The sequence below is a fragment of the Diceros bicornis genome, chromosome 24 (genome assembly GCF_020826845.1).
Source record: "Diceros bicornis minor isolate mBicDic1 chromosome 24, mDicBic1.mat.cur, whole genome shotgun sequence".
In the NCBI taxonomy this organism is placed as follows: Eukaryota; Metazoa; Chordata; class Mammalia; order Perissodactyla; family Rhinocerotidae; genus Diceros; species Diceros bicornis.
Genome location: NC_080763.1, coordinates 36,136,331 through 36,153,878, shown reverse-complemented (window position 1 = coordinate 36,153,878; position 17,548 = coordinate 36,136,331). Strand labels below are relative to the sequence as shown.

Here is a 17,548-nt window from a genome sequence, read left to right as displayed (position 1 = left end):
GGCCCAGATGTGCAAAATGGGAGAAGGGCCAGCATCCAGATTCTCTGACTGATGTGCCTCAGCTTAATCAAATGACACTATGTTGCTAAAAATAAAGTCAAGACTTCATCTTATAGCCAAGGTATAAAGGTATTTCAATAGGTCAGGATGGGGCCACAATCCTCCTGTACCTCAGACCAGATCTGGGAGCTTCTGAACAGCTCTTGGCACAAGGTTTGGAAGACAGTGACTCGTTACGCCCTCTAGTGGCCCACCTGGAGCACGCCACCAGGCACGGCACAATCTCTCCTCAACTTTTCAGTATAGGTAGCTAGTATTTGAAAACCACTTTCTATTTCCATTGATTTAATCACTGGCTTTCAGGATTCCTGTGTTATTTTATTTTCTGCCCACTGATAGTGTGATGAGCACTATACTACTGTTTAACCTCTCCTGTTTTTGGAAACAAAAGCTAAACAATGGGATTTTAGGTAACTGTTAAGAAAAGGCACATCTATGTAGAAGGTGAGCCACAAACACATTGGGGAAAGGAGTGTTTTACAATTCCAACTACATAAGGTGCAGTGGTTAAACCTCAGTGCTGAAACCTTGAGAGGCACACTGACACACCAGACACACCTGGAGTACTAACAGGTTAGGGAAAGAGGGAATCCAGGTCAAATCAAATATAACCGAAGAAAGGAGAAAACTAAGGGAGATGGAATAGGTGACTTCAAATAGAAGAATCACTGACATGCGCAAGGAGGAGAATTATTCTATGTGGCTCCAGAGGGGTAAAATTAGGACCGATGTGTGGAAGTTACAAAAAGGAAGATTGCGATAGTTAAATTTAGGTGTCAACTTGGCTAGGCCATAGTATCCAGATATTTGGTCAGATGTTGCTGTGAAGATATTTTTTTGGTGAGACTAACATTTAACTCAGTAGACTTTGAGTAAAGCAGATTACCCTCCATAATGTGGGTGGGCCTCATCTAATCAGTTGAGAGCCTTAAGTGGAAAAAAGACCGACTCTCTCAAAGAAGAGGGAATTCAGTCTCCAGACTGCCCTTGGACTCAAACTGCAACATCAGCTCTTCCCTCGGTCTCCAGTCTGCTGGTCTACCCTGCAGATTTTGAACTTGCCAGCCCCCACAACCACGTGAGCCAATTCTTTTAAATTACACCTCTGTCTACAGACACACACCCTATTGGTTCTGTTTCTCTGGAGAAACCTGACTAATGTAGAGATATCAGATCAACATAAAGAAAAATCTTTCTAACCACAAGAGCTACCCACAAATGGGATGGGCTATCTCAGGAAGTATTTAAGCCAAGGCCAGATAAATATCTATTGGTGATGCTAGAGAGAGGATTCCTGCACTAGGTGGGTGATAGACTAAATGTCTAAATTTCCTTCCAACTCTCAGACCAGGCCTGATCTCAACTGGCAATAAGGAGCTTACCTGGCAGAGGGAAATGTTTTCATAAGGCTTTGCCTGGGCATATAAGTCGGCTTTAGCTTCTCGTTTATCACCATGCACAAGCAGGATTGGTTTCTTCCTGAAAAGAGATCAGAAGTATTCAAAATACATCCTTCATAAAGATCGACTCTTGGCTAGTGAAGGAATGCTACTTCCTTACCACTGGGCAGCTGTTTCAGGCCTTTGTGGTGACTGATACGGGGCTAACACAGAGCAGTGACCAGTTAATCTTCACTAACCAGTTACCCTTATAATGGGGCCATGGGGCCCATCCTAAAGCTCCGCTGTGACCCAGAAGAGTTGTGACTCCAAGTCCTCGAATAATTACCTTCTTTGGTCCAAAAGGGGCACATAGTTAGCTCTGTGTTAATATGTTTACATTCTGATGGATTAAAAGATATACAATTATTGTTGTATAGTATGATGCTCTCTTCTTTCCCTTCTTTTGGACCAAGCAATGGCTCATTTCCTTTCTATACCTGCATCCACCAAGCTCCTGCTGTGGGCTAGGTCGACTACACCCCCAGGATACAAGAGTGAACAGGCCCAGGCCCACGGCTCGATGTAAACTCATTAATAGGTGGTTACATTTCAATGAAACAGAGCCCAAGGTCCACTGAAAATGCTATAATTTTGAATTCCAAAAGGACAACATAAAAACATTCTTCAGGAATAGATTAAAAAGGCTTTTTAAGGGAACGGTGATCTTCCCCAGTTAATTTAAAGAAAGATAATCCTTAGAAATCAATATACCTTTACAAACTCTCCCAACAAAACAAAAATTGGATTTTTTTCCAACAAGCAATCAAGCAAGATGAACAAATGTAGCCATTTCCACACTATCAATTACACTGCAAATGATTCTCTACCAAACATGAAAGGACAATACTCAACTACAAAAGAAACATTATAGAAAATGCACTTCCAGTACTAATACCTAACAACATAATTCTCAATAGCTTTATTCTCACATGTTAGGTAAAATAAAACTAAGAAACATGCCTTCCCAATTTTTTTCTATTTGGAAAAAATTTTCTATTTTACAACTAGAAAAACAATACAAGAATAATGCAAGAGACATTCGTGCATCTATTATCTAGAAACAACTAGTATTATCAGATGAGGTCTTTTAAAAAAAAAAGATTAAACATTATTGACAGAAGTTGAAGTCCTTGTTAATTACTTCAAATTTATTGGTTCTATAAACTACCACAAAAAGGCAGTGTAACAGTTAATTTTGTGTCAACTTGACTGCGCCAAGGGGTGTCCAGATTAAACACTATGTCTGGGTGTGTCTCTGAGGGTGTTTCCAGACATCTGAATGGGTGGACTCAGTAAAGCAGACGGCCCTCCCCAACGACGCCCCCAAAGTGGAGGGCGCATTTGTTCTCTTCCTCCTTGAGCCAATTACTCATAACAATCTTTCTCCCTCTCTCCCTCTGTATCTCCTATTGGTTCTCTCTCTCTGGAGAACCATAACACAGGCAGCATCTCAATGAGAACATAAAGTAGTATTAACCCTTATGATCTGAATTTTTCTGTATACAAATTCTGGATGTTACCTTAACTTTCCATTTAGGTCATTCCTCCTCCTTACAATGCTCGTGAAGGCTTTGCCAAGATGCATTCAGCAATAAACGGGGTGGTGGGAGAGGGACTTGACTATAGTCCCTTGACTAGAATTACTGCGAGTCCAGTGGATATTGTACTAGTTTGCTGGGGCTGCCATAACAAAGGACCACAACCTGGGTGATTTACACAATAGATACTTATTGTCTCACAGTTCTGGAGGCTGGAAGTCTCAGATCGAGGTGTCAGCAGCATAGTTTCCTTCTGAGGACTGTCAGGGAAGGATCTTCCAGGCATCTCTCCCAGCTTCTGGTAGCCTCAGGTGTTCCTTGACTTGTATGTAGACGGTGTCCCCCTCATGTTTTCACTGTGTGTCTGTGTCTAAATTTCCCCTTCTTGTAAGGACACCTGTCAGATTAGATTAGGACTCACCCTAATGACCTCATTTTAACTTGAATCTCTCTGTAAAAACCCTTTCTCCAAATGAGGTCACAGGCTGAGGTACTGGGAGTTAGGACTTCAACAGATCTTTTTTGGGGTGAGAAAATTCAACCCCCTAACAGATACTAAAGGAACTGTAGTCTATACTTTGCCAACACTCTAAAGGAGTGACAATCTGATTTCAAGGTCTTTGAGAAGCAAAGGGATGAACAACAGAAAGTACCAGGGCCGGCCCAGTGGCGTAGCAGTTAAGTTTGCACACTCCGCTTTGGCGGCCCATGGTTTGCAAGTTCAGATCCCAGGCACAGACCTACGCACGGCTCATCAAGTGATTATGTGGTAGTGTCCCATATACAAAATAGAGGGAGATGGGCACAGATGTCAGCTCAGGGCCAGTATTCCTCAGCAAAAAGAGGAGGATTGACAACAGATGTTAGCTCATGGCCAATCTTTCTCACCAAAAGAAAAAAATGTGATTCCCATCACATTAAAAAAAAAAAAAAGAAAATGCCAACGCAACTTCCAGGGACACTGATCGCCAGGAGGAGCCCATGGGAGAGACTGCTCATTGCCTCCTGATATCCGTTTTCCCTTCTTCTTTCCTAACAAAATTCTGATCTCAGTCAGGACAAGGTGTGCTCCGCTAAAAGACTCCATTTGCAGCCTCTTCTAGAGCTGGTTATCGTTGTGTGACTGAGTTCCACTCAATGAAATACAAGCAGATGTTACATGGGACTCCAGGAAGGCTGCTCAGAGGGGGCACAGCTGGGACGTGGCCCTTTCATCCTTCTCCTCCTCTCTCTCTCCTGCCACCTGGAACACAGACCAGTGACCTAGAGCTCTAGCTGCCATCCTGGACCACGAGGTGACTCTGAAGACTGAAGTCACACACCAGGATGGTGGGACAGAAAGACATAAGGGGTGGATAAGTCCCTGAGAATCATAGCAGCCCCTAATGCAAACCACAAATATCCACCATCTGGACTTCTTAGGCTGGAGAAAATATTTTCTTCCCTGTTTAAGCCACTGTTAGTTTGAATTTTCTGTTACAAGCATCTACAACTAATCCTGCGTGTTAGAGGTCAAATACAAGCCCCTGAATGCCAAAGCTGCTTGGGAAATTTCAATAGCATTTTACCTACTGTTAATAATGAAGGTTTCCACCATCTGATCCCTAAGTGCACTAAGGACTTTGAGGACCCTGGCAATCACTTTTCCTGCATGTATTCCTCCACCTTACCTGATGTTATGGGATTATGCCATGTAAATGTGTTGGAAACAGGACGGGTGTCACGTCACCATGCGATGCTATCTTTATGTGGTCTGCACTGCCTAGCACAAGGCTGAGGAACTGCAGCAGACAGACTGAAAATCCATCCCTCCATAACCTGGATAAGGGAAGGCTCTCTGGTCCCCTTTATTAACTCCTAAACCACAGGAAGAATCATTTGAGAAACAGATTCTCAAAAAGAATAGCAGTCATGTGTTAAGAGAAGTATGGCATGTTTATAGGTCTAGAAAGCATGTAGCAATGATCTTTTCCTTCACATTAACACTGGACGTGAAGTTCTCTTATTGGGTTGGAATTTGTCCTCATCTACTTCTGGACAGAGCAACGGAGGAAAATGCTAAAATCTGTATAAGGAATGCATGTGATTAGTTAGAATAGATCAAAAGACGCTCTTTTCCCCATATAACTTAATGTTTGGATGATTTCAATGGTTTCGAAAGAAATAGTCAAAAAAGACAAACAGCAGTTGCCTGAGAAATACAAGTCTTGTGTTTTAAAGCCCCATTACAGTTATGATGTCATCTATTATCCTGTGGAACTCACCTGAACTCTCGTGGATACTGTTTTACGAGCCAGTCCACGTCAAAGCAGTAGTTAAACTAGATGGGGGGAAAAAAGAACTAAGTCATGAATACTTTAACCAAGCAGTCTACAAGGAGAACTGTTTATTAAATTGAAAGAAACTCTAAAATAATGATAAACTACATATTTTATTTAGAAACCTAGACAATTATGCTACAACATTCATAAACAAACCTAAAATAGGTATGGAAGGGAATACACGGCTCGAGGAATCTGAATCAATGGACGAGTGCATGAGAAAACAGGAAATTATCTCTGCATGCTTTGGCAGCGTATTTGCTATTTCTAAGAGCTCTCTGATTAATTTAAATAAAAGAGCTTATAAACTTATCCCTTTTCCCCTAGGTGATTATAAAAAGGACTTTTTGAATATTTCCTTTCAGGCAAACTTATGAGCCAGCTCTGTAAACAGGCATCTGGGACTGGACATTCACTAGGCTTATAACAATTATATCTGGACCACAAGGGTTGCACTGGATCACCCACGGGGGCTCCTCCCCATGCCCGGGTAACCCTTGACCCTCCTCCTGGACATAGTGACTCAATCTAGCTAAGAGAGTACACACAAATTCACTCCACGTTCCCTCTGGAGACCAGGACTCCCAAGGCCAAGCTGAACATGAAGCGCACAGAAAGCTTTGCTTTCTTCAGGGGCGTGACCTTTTTTCTGGTTATTTACTTGAGAGCCTGGAGCATTAACGTGATTTATCAACACAAAGGAACCAGCTCTGTCAGGCAGGAGCAACCAAACGTGCAGGAGTATCTATAACTTTTACTCACTTCTTTTTCGTAGGTGTAGGAAATTTCTTATCTATTTTTCTAAATCTAATCAAACTTGACTTAGCCTTCACCTCTCTACCCACACCTTCTGGGGAGTTGCACCAGAGTCCCATGAGATCACCAATGTCACAGAAAGAAGTCCCTCAGGTTGGTATTTCCAAAGTGACTTCTTGGCCAGTCCTTATGGCCCAATTGAGAGTCAGAAGCTCCACTGATAGTGGCATCCATGTTCTACGCTGGTGGCCGTGGATCCCACAACTACAGCGTGTGATGCCAGTCTCCAGGTATGTGCCATCTCGAGGACTGGCCCACAGGTCCTCACCATTCGTATTTTCTTACGGAGTTAATTATATTTCTCCTTCACCCAAAGAAGAAACTGTAAACTCACCTGAGCTGAAGAAATAAGTGTCCCAAACAGAGGAGATAAGATATCTGAGGAGACAAAACATTTAAATCTAATTCATATTTTGATAAAAATTCTCTGGTAATAATAATCACAACTGACTTACTAAAGAGTCACTGACGATCAAAATTTGGCTTAGAAAACAGCTGAGAAGTCACTACAAAGCTAGATTTTAATGTTCCATAAAATTTAAGAGACAATTTCCCTGTCCTATTTAATAATATTATGTATTCTTCAACAAAATATAATGTAAAATTAAAATCTACAACTTCAGCACTGGATGACTGGTCAATTCTAGAAATAGCCAATAAGGACAATAATGATACATGTTCTTCTTCTTTCCAAATCTCTTAATTTTTACCTCCTTCAAGTACTCATTCAAGTCCCTCTCAGGAAACCTTGCCACCCTGGGGCTAGCAAGATGGTTCTCTGGAGCCTGAGAGCACTCTCTTCCTGAGGAGAGGGCAGAGGCACCCATAACCCTAAGCTCAAATTTCTAGCATCCCAGGTCATCTCTAAGGAGGTCCCACCTTGCAGGCATTCAAGCTTGACTTCCAATAGGTCAGAAAGCTCGCTTCTCATAAACTACACCATGAGAGGAAGTACATCATCATCAGATTCACCATCACTGACTGTAACAGCCACACTTGTCCAGGACCTACGAGGGGCCAGTCTTACTCCTCACAACTGTTTTCTGAGGCGGGGTCCGTTATTCCTGTTTTGTAGATGAGGAGTCGCTCCTTGTGAGGCCGCCCACGGCCATACAGTGAGGAAGGGGCAGTCGGGATCTGAACCCAGACTGTTTGGTTCCAGCACTTCTGCTCTTAACCACTAAACTGCCTCTGAGGATTAAGACTGGGTTCATTCACTTATGTGACCCATATTTACTAAGTGTCTCCAGTCTTCCAGACATTGAGCTAGACACTAAGGTACAAAGATTTTCAAAGAACAAAAAGTCCTCTTAAGGAAGCTCCTATCTTAATGGGAGACGTACACAAGACATAAATTGCAATACATTCCTTGATGGTGTCCTCCATTTTGTCCCCATTGGCGGCTCCTCTATTTTTCTAAATTTTACCCATCTTGCAAGGCCCATTTGAAGTCCCTCTTCCTCCATGAGAGCTTCTCAACAATCTCAGTTATGACATATGTTGGAGTGGTGTATCAAACAGTTCGAAGAGCACGGATTGTGATGCCGGGACGCCTGGATTCAAATTCCAGCTCTACCATTTACCAGCTCTGTGATCTTGGGCAGGTTATTTAACTTCTCTAAACTGCAGATCTGTCACCTATCAGAGGAGGACAACTGTACCATCTACTCATAAGGCTGTTGTGAGGATTAAAGGAGATAATCTATGCAATAATCTATGTAAAAGCTCTTATCATAATGTTACCTCCCTTCCTCAATATCTTGGTGCTAATAGCCAGTCTTTAGCATTTTATTATATACAGCAAAACCTGGCTTAGTTCTCTATTTCTTGTATCAATCTCTCTCAAAACAAAAACACTGCAATCTTATACTTCTTCAAAGCACCTAGACATTTGCCGAAAGAAAAAAACAACCTTTAGAATCAAACTGTTTACAGTGTGGAATTAAATACACAAAGATTTCTACTTCGTACAGAAGAAATATAATACAATTATATATTTGATATATACTTAAAACACTATTGACAGTGAATATAATCTTTTCTTGACTGTGGGCCAGAAAAAAAGTTAATGTGAAATAAGGGTAACAATGTTCATTTTGTGTATCTACCATGTGAATATGGTGTCATATTCACTGGTCACTTCACGTATTTCCTCCCTTTTTTCTGAATCTCCAGTTTAAAGATGAGTAAATTGAAATCTGAAGAACGTTAGGTCCTTTGTTAGTTACCCACACAGCAAGCAACTGGTTGAGGCCAGGATTCAAACGCTGTGTCTTGGGTTCTAGAGCTCCTGTTCTTCCCTTAAGGAAAACTTTGTTTCCTCTCTACACTCAATACTTCTGACACCAAATGCGTGGGGGTTTGCCACACAGACCAATTCTCCAGTTCTCTGCGGACACCGGCTGAGTGTCCTACAATTTAAACTCAATTCTGACACCATCCACCTGAAGGTGGCATCAGACCCCACAGGTCAAGGTCTCAGTCCCACAAGACTGCCCACACTTCAGACGGGGGGTTACCACGATCCCCTCCTCGATGTTTGATAATTTGCCAGAAGGCCTCACAGAACTCAGGGAAAGCACTTTAGTTACTAGATTACCAGTTTATTATAAAAGGATACAACTCAGTAAGAGCCAGACAGGAGAGATGCACAGGGTGAGGTGAGGGGAAAGGGGGTAGAGCTTCCACGCCCTCTCCAGATGCACCACCCTCCCAGCACCTCCATGTGTTCATTACCTGGAAGCCCTCCAGTTAGGGTTTTTTTTTTTTTTTTTTTTGTGAGGAAGATCAGCGGAGCTAACATCCATGCCGATCCTCCTCTTTTTGCTGAGGAAGACCGGCCCTGAGCTAACATCTATTGCCAATCTTCCTCCTTTTTTTCCCTTTTTCTCCGCAAAGCCCCAGTAGATAGTTGTATGTCATAGCTGCACGTCCTTCTAGTTGCTCTATGTGGGACGCCACCTCAGCATGGCCAGACAAGCAGTGCGTCGGTGTGCGCCCGGGACCCAAAGCCAGGCCGCCAGTAGCGGAGCGCACACACTTAACCACTAAGCCACAGGGCCAGGCCCCAGTTAGGGTTTTTTAATGGCATGCTTGATTAAATCACTGGCCATCAGTGGTTGGCTCAACCCCCAGCCGCTGCCCTACGCCAGAGGAGGGGGTGCACCAGAAAGATCCAACTTTAATCACATGGTTGGTTCACCGACTTTTAGGTGCTTTCCAGAAGTAACCTCATTCACTCAAGTGTGGCTGAAAGGGGCTTGCTATGAATAACAAAAGACACCCTTTTCACCCTTTTTACTTTGGAGCTGTTTCAGGAGCCTGGGACAAAAACCAACTATAACCGGGGATGAAGACCAAGTATATATCACAGTATCACACAGATGCTCCGTGGGGACTAACCAAAGATCATGGCATTCTTTTTTTGCTTCTTCACCAGGAACTGAAACCAGGCTTTCAAGCAGTGGTTCTCAAATTCGATTGGGCATTAGAATCCCCTGAAAGGCAGCTTAAAACACACATTGCAGGGCCTTGCTCCCCCGAGTTTGAGTCAATGAACCGGGGGTGGAGCCTGAGCATTTGCACTGAATGAATTCCAGGTGATGCTGCTGATCCTGCTGGCCCAGGGACCAAAGAGAACCACTGCTGTCAAGTATTTGCTACTTTGTTAATAAAGTATTGTTGATCAAGTTTAATCTTCAAAAGTTAAATAATTCTAAACATTGTACTAAGTGTTTCAATGGGTTGATCTACAGGGCTGTGAGAAATACTCTCATTTCCTAAGCAGTTTGATGTCAAACAAATGCATTTGCTTGTCAAATTGGTTATTTTCTTTCCTGAGTTAAGACCACAAAGAAGGGTTCTTGGAGATCATTCTAGGCTACCCTCCTGTTTTACCGAGGGGAACGCTCTCACGTGCAGTTTGACAGCTCCTGGACACCCAGCATCACTTACCCTTGATGTGGAGGGCTCCGCAGTTATACTTTGGCTTAATTCCCGAGACTCTAGTGAGGTAAAATTGGAAGGGGTTCCCTTTATCCAACATGTCCCAAATGTCCTGGGCTTCTCCTGACGTCTCATATTCATTGTCTTCCTCTTCAAGCCTGCGGCTGGCGGGAGGACCAGGATTTCCAGTTCTCTGGGCAGCACCATCTCTGGGAGAAGAGATGCCTTCCTCCTCTTTGACTGCCACTTTCTTTGTCTGCTTCTGTTGCTTTTCTGGTTGCAGCTCATCATCACTGCTGGAGAGACACCAACCTAGGTCTTCCTGGGAACCACTCTTGAGCCTCTTGGGAGGCAAAACTTCTGAAGCCGAATCTGTGTTGCTGAATTTCACGGGTGACAGCTTCCTCCTGTGGGCGGCTTTCCGAGCTTCGGAACAGGTGTACCTTGGCTCATTTGCTGCTCTCTGCCCAGCACGGGGGAGAAAAGAGGAAGATGGCTTGTCCAGTTTTGTCTTTTCCTCTTCACTTTCATCGCTACTGGATATCGTCCACCTCCCATAATTGCCTTCCTGAGACATCACACTTCTGGAAATGAAAGATGGAAATATCGTTATTTCCCGTTCACTATGCCATTGGGAAACTAACTCTACTGCTCTCAAATTTCCTGTCATATGAGCTTCCACAACACATACAGCCACATACAGCACACCTTACACTTCCCAGATGCTGAGCCATGCAACTAACATCAGCGGCTTTGTAGGCATTCAGAGGCACATTACCAAAATCTGCTACGGGAATTTGGCAAATAAAGTGACAGCAAAAATCCTGGTCACCTTTTCCTCTTCTCCCTTTGCTTTCAATCTAGACCTTGTTCTTAGATGCGCTAGAAAAGCGGATTGAGAGCCAAACACCAAAACAAAACAAAAATGTTCATTCTTGGCCCTCAAGCTTCCAATAGGTGCTTGGGGTTAAGGCCAATATGAGGGATTTCAAGACTAATTCTGACTATGCTCAAATTTTTAAGGTCAAATTGGAATTTACAAATCTATCCTTCACCCAAACATGGGAGCCTGAAGGACTTCAGTGATTATTTCTTACTTCCCCAAAGATAAGCTACTTACCACAAAGCTTAAAGTCCTCAAGATAGTGTCAAATGGTCAATTCTGTAACTACATTATCTAGAAGTACTTCCATGAGAACCCAACTAACTTATTTTATTGGCCTTGTCCTAAATCAAACTACTAAAACCTGCAGAGAAAAGAACATACTGAAGCAAAAACACTTATTTTCTAAACCACACAGTCTGATTTCTACTTTCTTGCTCTCAGAAGAGGAAATAGATGAGTCAGGTACTCCTGGTTTTGTTACCTACAAAGTGCCGCCAATTCAAGGGTAAAGGGCTATCTAAGTAGATTTCCCAGATAGCTAAAGAGTTCCTTAGTGTGATTTTTGTTTTAAATATTTTAGTACAAGACCCAGAGGAAAATTATAGAACACAGGGTCCTTGCTCAGCTTGTTGATAGTGTCTAAATTTTTTCTACTTTAAAGAGACTGAGCAGGTTGCATTATGACTGGGGTATACCAAGACAGACTTGGACACTGTTCATAGGACCCCCACTCCTTAAAAAAAAAAAAAGATTGATTCTAAACCAAAAGATTTGCAAATGAATATTCTTTCATATGTTTCAAGCTAAAAAAACTATTTTTAAGGTATCTATCACTTTTCACAATTTCTCATTTAACTTTTCAATTAATGACCAGTCAAGACAGATAGGGTTTCTCCTGTAAACTACACATTTCAAGGAGTTTTTAAGCAAAGTGCATCTAGACCATAATTTGATCCATTCTTCCTGGCTCAGGGTCACTACTATCCCCACTTGGCATGGACGCTGTTTACAGCTAAAGCCTTAGGGACTGCAGAGATGGATGGGCCGCTCCTGTAATAGTGGCCCTAGACTCTGTTTAGGTCATGTTTTCTAAGAGTTCTCTGTCCATTCCCACTCTGTCCAACCCACCTCTAGGAGCTGTTAGAACTCACAGAGTAGGTTTTTCGCCCCTAAATTGCTTCTAATCTGCTAAGGGTTAAGAAACCAAATAACTAAGTTTGTTAGAATTGTATTGTGATAGTTAACAGGATCTGAGAACCAGGTTTTCTCCATGAAAGATTCAGAGAGTTACTACTTAACACCTACTTAAACAGCTTAATCTTGTTTACTCTTTTTTTTTCAATCATTTTTTAAAACTTAGGTTCCCCTAGTGTTCTAGACTCTGGAGGTTGCTGGATAGAGGTATTCAAGCTGTCATAATTCACTTTGAAGGAACGATTTTGGTGGCTACAGTTTTGTGACTTTGGCAATAGCATCTTCAATGAGGAGTCCTGAGGCAGTTCTCTGTAGATGCCTTCCCCATTCCAGAGCAAATAGAGGGTTGCAGTTTTTAGGTGGAAAAAAAGGGTTCAGCTTCCCATCTGAGAAAAGGAGCTGTACACAGACACGTTAGAGGCTACCATTATCCCTCTCCCAGATGAATTACACAGAAATAAAACGGAATTCAAAAACCCTGAGAACTCTGAAGGGAAGATATTTATACCTCTTTAGCGATTCTGTGAACTATTTAGAAAATTTCTAAAGCTCTCAATTTTATCATTATCTGTGTTTTCTAGAACCACACGTGCAGGCAGAGGGGGGAGAAGGACAGAGAATTCCAAGAAAGTAGGACAAGTGGGTAAAAAATAAAACAAAGCTTTGAAAAAGATATTTACTAGAGGAAAAAAGTGCTTTTGTTTTTGGTCTGCTCTATAGTTTTGATCTGCCCACACTCAAAAATATGCCTGACAGTTATTTACCAAGTAAAGGCAAAAAACCTTTGGAATATCCTAATAAAATCGCATCAAGTCACTAAGTCTAGCAGGTTACCAACCTCTTTATGAAGCAAAGCACTTAGCCTGATGAAGAGCTGTTGGTAAACGCCAACATCAGTCAGCAACTGATCTTTTACCCTGGAGAACTGGATCTGGTCCTGGCATCAGAATTTTACTTCTCTCTCACACAGGCCCAGGTTCCCAGCATTCTCAGAGCACTTCTGTAATCAAGTCACACAGATTTACAAAGATAGAACCCAAGAGCTTTCCTTCAATTGTTTATGGTTTTTGTCTCCCCTGGGCAGTGCCTGGCACAGCACGGTCTTCCATCACACTTTGGCTAAGTGGTGACACCAGAATTAGAGAGTTATAATACACGTGGGCTGATTCTGAGACCTAACATTCAATCACGACAGCACAGTGCGGTGTTTCCCAAACTCGAGGAGACTGGGACCTGACGTTAACTCACATCTCATTATGAAAGTATCTCCCTTTTCCGATCCAATCCAATCCGTTTCAATCAAGGAGAGAGGTGTGGTGTTGTAGAAATGCCTCTAATCTTATTTTTGAATAACAGACTTTGGCTCTTCTGCAGGCAACAGTAACACTTTTGTTTACCATCAGCAGAAGGTATCTTATGGCTCCATTATATTTACAATAACAAAGTTTACTTTTTAAAGGCAGTGTTTATGTAACAGAGTGGATTCAAATAAAAATATTAAGCAAATAATAGTACAGGTGTTAAGAGAGAAAGACAAAAACTAGGGAGGAGGCAGGTGAATGACTGAAATTTGGCAAACACTGCATTAAGCTATATTGCCAAAGAGGAGGAAAACTGAAAGGAATTCTCCCACCGAATGCCCACTGGGAACATTAGAGCTTTTATCAGGAACTGAAAAAAAAACTTGCGGCTGCAAATGGGTACTCCTCTTAAAGCTGCTAGCTCTTCCTCCCTCCCCAGCATACCAGACCCAGCTGGGGCACTTCTTTTACACTTGGAGCCGCTCCTTATAGAGCTTGCAGACCATCAGAGAGGGCCCGGGAGTCAGGCTCCTCAATTGAGGCCCTGTGTGACCAGTAGTGGGCAGACATGAGCCCCAATTTCAAATCCAGTCATTACTAGGTAACAAATGTGCACTTGAGCAGGTTTCTTAATTGCTGCGCCTCAGTTTTCTCCTCCACAAAATGGATATCATACCCACTTCCCAGCGTTCATTCATTCAACACATTCTTACTGAGCAGGTACTAGATGCCAAGCACCGGGAATCAGGAGTTAACAATATAGAAAGAGTTTCTGCCCTAGGAGAGCTTACATTTCAGGAGGAACGAGACAGACCAACACAAACAAAAATAACAAAAAGAGCCAAGATGGCCTTACAGACATTCGTGACATTTTACAGGGATGCCCTTACCTTGGAATACTCTGAATAAGTAACATTTAAGTGCGATCTGGAGAACGAAAACGAACTAGACAAATAAAAGGGGGAGGGGAGGACGACGACACATGAAGAGCATTACGAGTAGAAGGAACTCAACCTGCAAAGGCCAGGAGGTGGGAACAAAGTTGTAATAACTCCAAGAACTCACAGAAGGACTTGAGCAAGGCAGGCAGTGGTCCAGGACGAAGAGGGGGCGAGGAGGAGGAAGAAGGCGTGTTAAAGATACCGGATTTTATTCTTAGAACGATGGGGCCCCCTGAACAGCTTTAAGCAGGGGAGAATCTCGGCCCGATTTACCTTTTTAAAATATCCGGTTTCCTACAACCCTGTATGGAGAATGGTTCGAAGGGAGACACAACGTCCAAGTTGAGGAGACTCCTGCAGGGGGCTCGGAGATGATGGCAGTGGGGATGCAGTGAAGCGGGCTGATTCCGGGTAGGAGGGGGAAGTAATGACAGCTGCTAACTTTGCTGTGTGCTTACCTCGGGCCAGGCACAATTCGAAGCGCTTTACCGGGTGTAAACTCATTTCATGCTCACAAGCCTATACTACGTACCACGACGGCTTCCACTTACAGGGAAATTGAGCACAGAAAGGTTAAGTGCCTGGCATATGGTGAGCGCTAGCAATCACTACCACCTGCCCAGACCACCCACTATTACGAGAAGCCGGAACAAGAACCCGAGCAGCGGGACCCCTCAGGTCCACGCTGCGGGCAGGACTCGGGTCTCCGCGACGCCTGCGGCGCGACCCTAAGCGGTACTACAGGGGAGGAAACCGAGGCCCACGGCGGAGGGGGCCCTGCCTGGTGTCTTGACAAGATGCGATGCTTCCCTCGGGAGGCGCCTTGAGCACCGCCGGGCACTCGCGAATTCGCCAGAGCCGAGTGGCCCGCGCAACAACGCGGCCGAGCACGCACCTGAGGCACCGCAGCCGCAGCCGCCGAACAAGCAAGCACCTGAGGTTCCCGGAGCCCACCGCCGGCCGCGACGCCGCCGACCGCGCCTGCGCGCCGTTCAAACCCTCCCGGCCGCCGCGCGCACTCCCCGGCCCTGCCCCTTCCCCTTCCGGGACGCCCGCCGCTGGGTCCTGTAGACCGCCGGATCCAGAGGGGCTGCAGCCCTCCTGGAGGGCTACCCCAGAAGGGGGCGGAGGAGAGACGTGGCCGCCTCCAACTCTCGGTTCACCTCCTGGCCGTTTCTCCTGAAAAGGGGAGAGAGGAAAAGAAGTGTTCCCCTTCTTTTCCCTTAGGTAATTAGCAATTAGACAGCTTCAGGCTCCTGGAGCCCAATTAGGGCAGGAAGGTTTATTTTAAAGGCGGAAAGAAGATCATCTGAAGTTTAAGGCAGCTGAGGGCTGAGACCAGTATCTCGGGAGGAGCGCACTCGCTTGGGGCGCAGACTGTGAAACCTGCTGTAAAATGATAGGTTGAGTTCCCATCAGACTCAACCTCGAATGCCTTTTTCTTCACCTTGTTGAAACAGGTGTGTGTGCCTGTGTGCTTTTTATTTAATCTTACTGATTTGCCAGAAGAGAGAGGGGTCTGAGAAAAACTTTGCAAAACGGAACTCCCCTCTCTCCCATATTCCTTGCCTTTCATAAGGATATTTGCTATAGAATTTGGGCTCAATGCTGTTTATACTGTTTATTCTCCGAGTTTCTTTCAAACTAGGCAACTATCCCAGAGGATGGAATGGAATAACTTGGTGTAAACGTCCTAAGGGCTCACTTGGTTCGTTTACTGAACGTCTGCTTTGTGCCAGGCACCGTGCTAGGTGCTAGTCTTTTCTGGAGGACAAAACAGACACAGTAGGCTACCCTGGAGGGCTCGACCCCAATGACTTGCTGATGGACTTGGCTCATTTTGTTTGGTTCCTTTTATGCTTTGTTCACACTCCTTTTGTGTCTCCTATAATGTTTAGCACAGTGCCATAGATCAAAATTATCAATTTACTGCAAGGTGTGGGGGCAGAAAAGGAAAGAAATCACGCAGGACACATTGCAACAGTACCTAAGTGAGCTGACTCCCCGGCCGCGCACAAGGAGTTAAGGAGACGAGAGGGGCGGAGCCAAGGTGGGGGCGGGCCTGAGAGCCTCTCCGCCATAGGCTGTTCCAAAGAAACGTTATTAGACAAAGCCTCTGGCCAATAGAACTGCTGGATCAACGCCAGTGCCTCGCAGGCCGTCCAATGGGAGAAGACGTTGGAGGTGTCCGGCCAAATTCAGCTTCCTGGGTTGCCTTGAGCGTGGCTCGCGGTCTGCAAAGGACAGGGTTCTGGCCGCTGGGGTCGCGGGTTTGGCTGTCCTGACTCGGTTGTGGCAGTCGCGATGTTTTTCTCCCAGGCTGGTGCCCGGCCGCGGACGTGGCAAGCCAGCCCTTCAGAACTCAAGCAATGGGGGAAAGTAGGTGTCCGGAGGCATGAGTCTTGGATTTTAACTGGACACAGGCTTCTCACCTCCGTCACTCTGCCTGTGTCTGTTTCAGCCCGGTTGCACAGATAAGGACTGGGCTGTCCTTCCAAAGTGTCCTGGTTAATGACTGAGCCTAGGGCTGCAAGGCTTCTGGCTCCCTGTCCAGTGTTCTGGCTACTTCCAAGTTCTTTTCCGCTACATAGTTTATTAAATAATTTCTAATCTGCACTTCTCCTGCCTTTCAAAGCCAGCCCCTTTCCCTCACCTTCCTAATTCTAGGACTGAATTTTGGGTAGAATTTATCCCTATGGTTTAAAGGAATTAATTTGTGTCAGCCTAGCGATTAAGTCGTTTGCGCATTTTTTGGGTGAATTTTAGCACATTAAGATTTCTTGAGAATTAAAGATAAACACCATTACTGAGCCCTACTGCTTAGCCGAGTTTTAGATTTTGGAGGTCTAAATTTAATATAAACTAGAATAAAAATAATAGAAGAGATGGTTTCTGTCTTATTAACTAAAGTTATTTAATGTTCTTTAGGTATTTAAAGCATGTGATGAAGATAACAAAGGCTATCTAAGCAGAGAGGACTTTAAAGTTGCTATTGTGATGCTGTTTGGGTACAAGCCCTCCAAGGTAGAGCCTTCTTCATTTATTTGGGGATGGGGCAGAAAATACAATAGTGGGTGCATTCTAAGTCAAGTGCAGAGGGATAG

The 17,548-nt window shown here is 44.1% G+C and overlaps 2 protein-coding genes across 9 annotated transcripts in view; one reads left to right on the top strand and one right to left on the bottom strand.

The window, feature by feature from the left end:
- The window catches only part of TDP1 (tyrosyl-DNA phosphodiesterase 1), an 86,565-nt gene extending 71,172 nt beyond the window's left edge, over window positions 1-15,393 (bottom strand). For 2 of the 3 annotated variants that reach the window (XM_058567532.1, XM_058567534.1), the window contains exons 1-5: window positions 15,226-15,333; window positions 10,132-10,706; window positions 6,512-6,555; window positions 5,305-5,360; window positions 1,443-1,539 (exon numbers count right to left, since the gene is read on the bottom strand). In XM_058567532.1, coding sequence (XP_058423515.1) covers window positions 1,443-1,539; window positions 5,305-5,360; window positions 6,512-6,555; window positions 10,132-10,699 — 765 coding nt within the window. In that variant the 5' untranslated portion in view covers window positions 10,700-10,706; window positions 15,226-15,333. The other variant, XM_058567533.1, reaches the window with a different exon arrangement.
- A 1,266-nt stretch (window positions 15,394-16,659) lies between these two features.
- EFCAB11 (EF-hand calcium binding domain 11) overlaps window positions 16,660-17,548 on the top strand; it is a 144,295-nt gene continuing 143,406 nt past the window's right edge. For 3 of the 6 annotated variants that reach the window (XM_058567525.1, XM_058567529.1, XM_058567527.1), the window contains exons 1-2: window positions 16,662-16,823; window positions 17,373-17,468. In XM_058567525.1, coding sequence (XP_058423508.1) covers window positions 16,749-16,823; window positions 17,373-17,468 — 171 coding nt within the window. In that variant the 5' untranslated portion in view covers window positions 16,662-16,748. Of the gene's footprint in view, window positions 16,824-17,372; window positions 17,469-17,548 lie in introns of all 6 variants that reach the window. The other 3 variants (XM_058567530.1, XM_058567528.1, XM_058567531.1) reach the window with 3 other exon arrangements.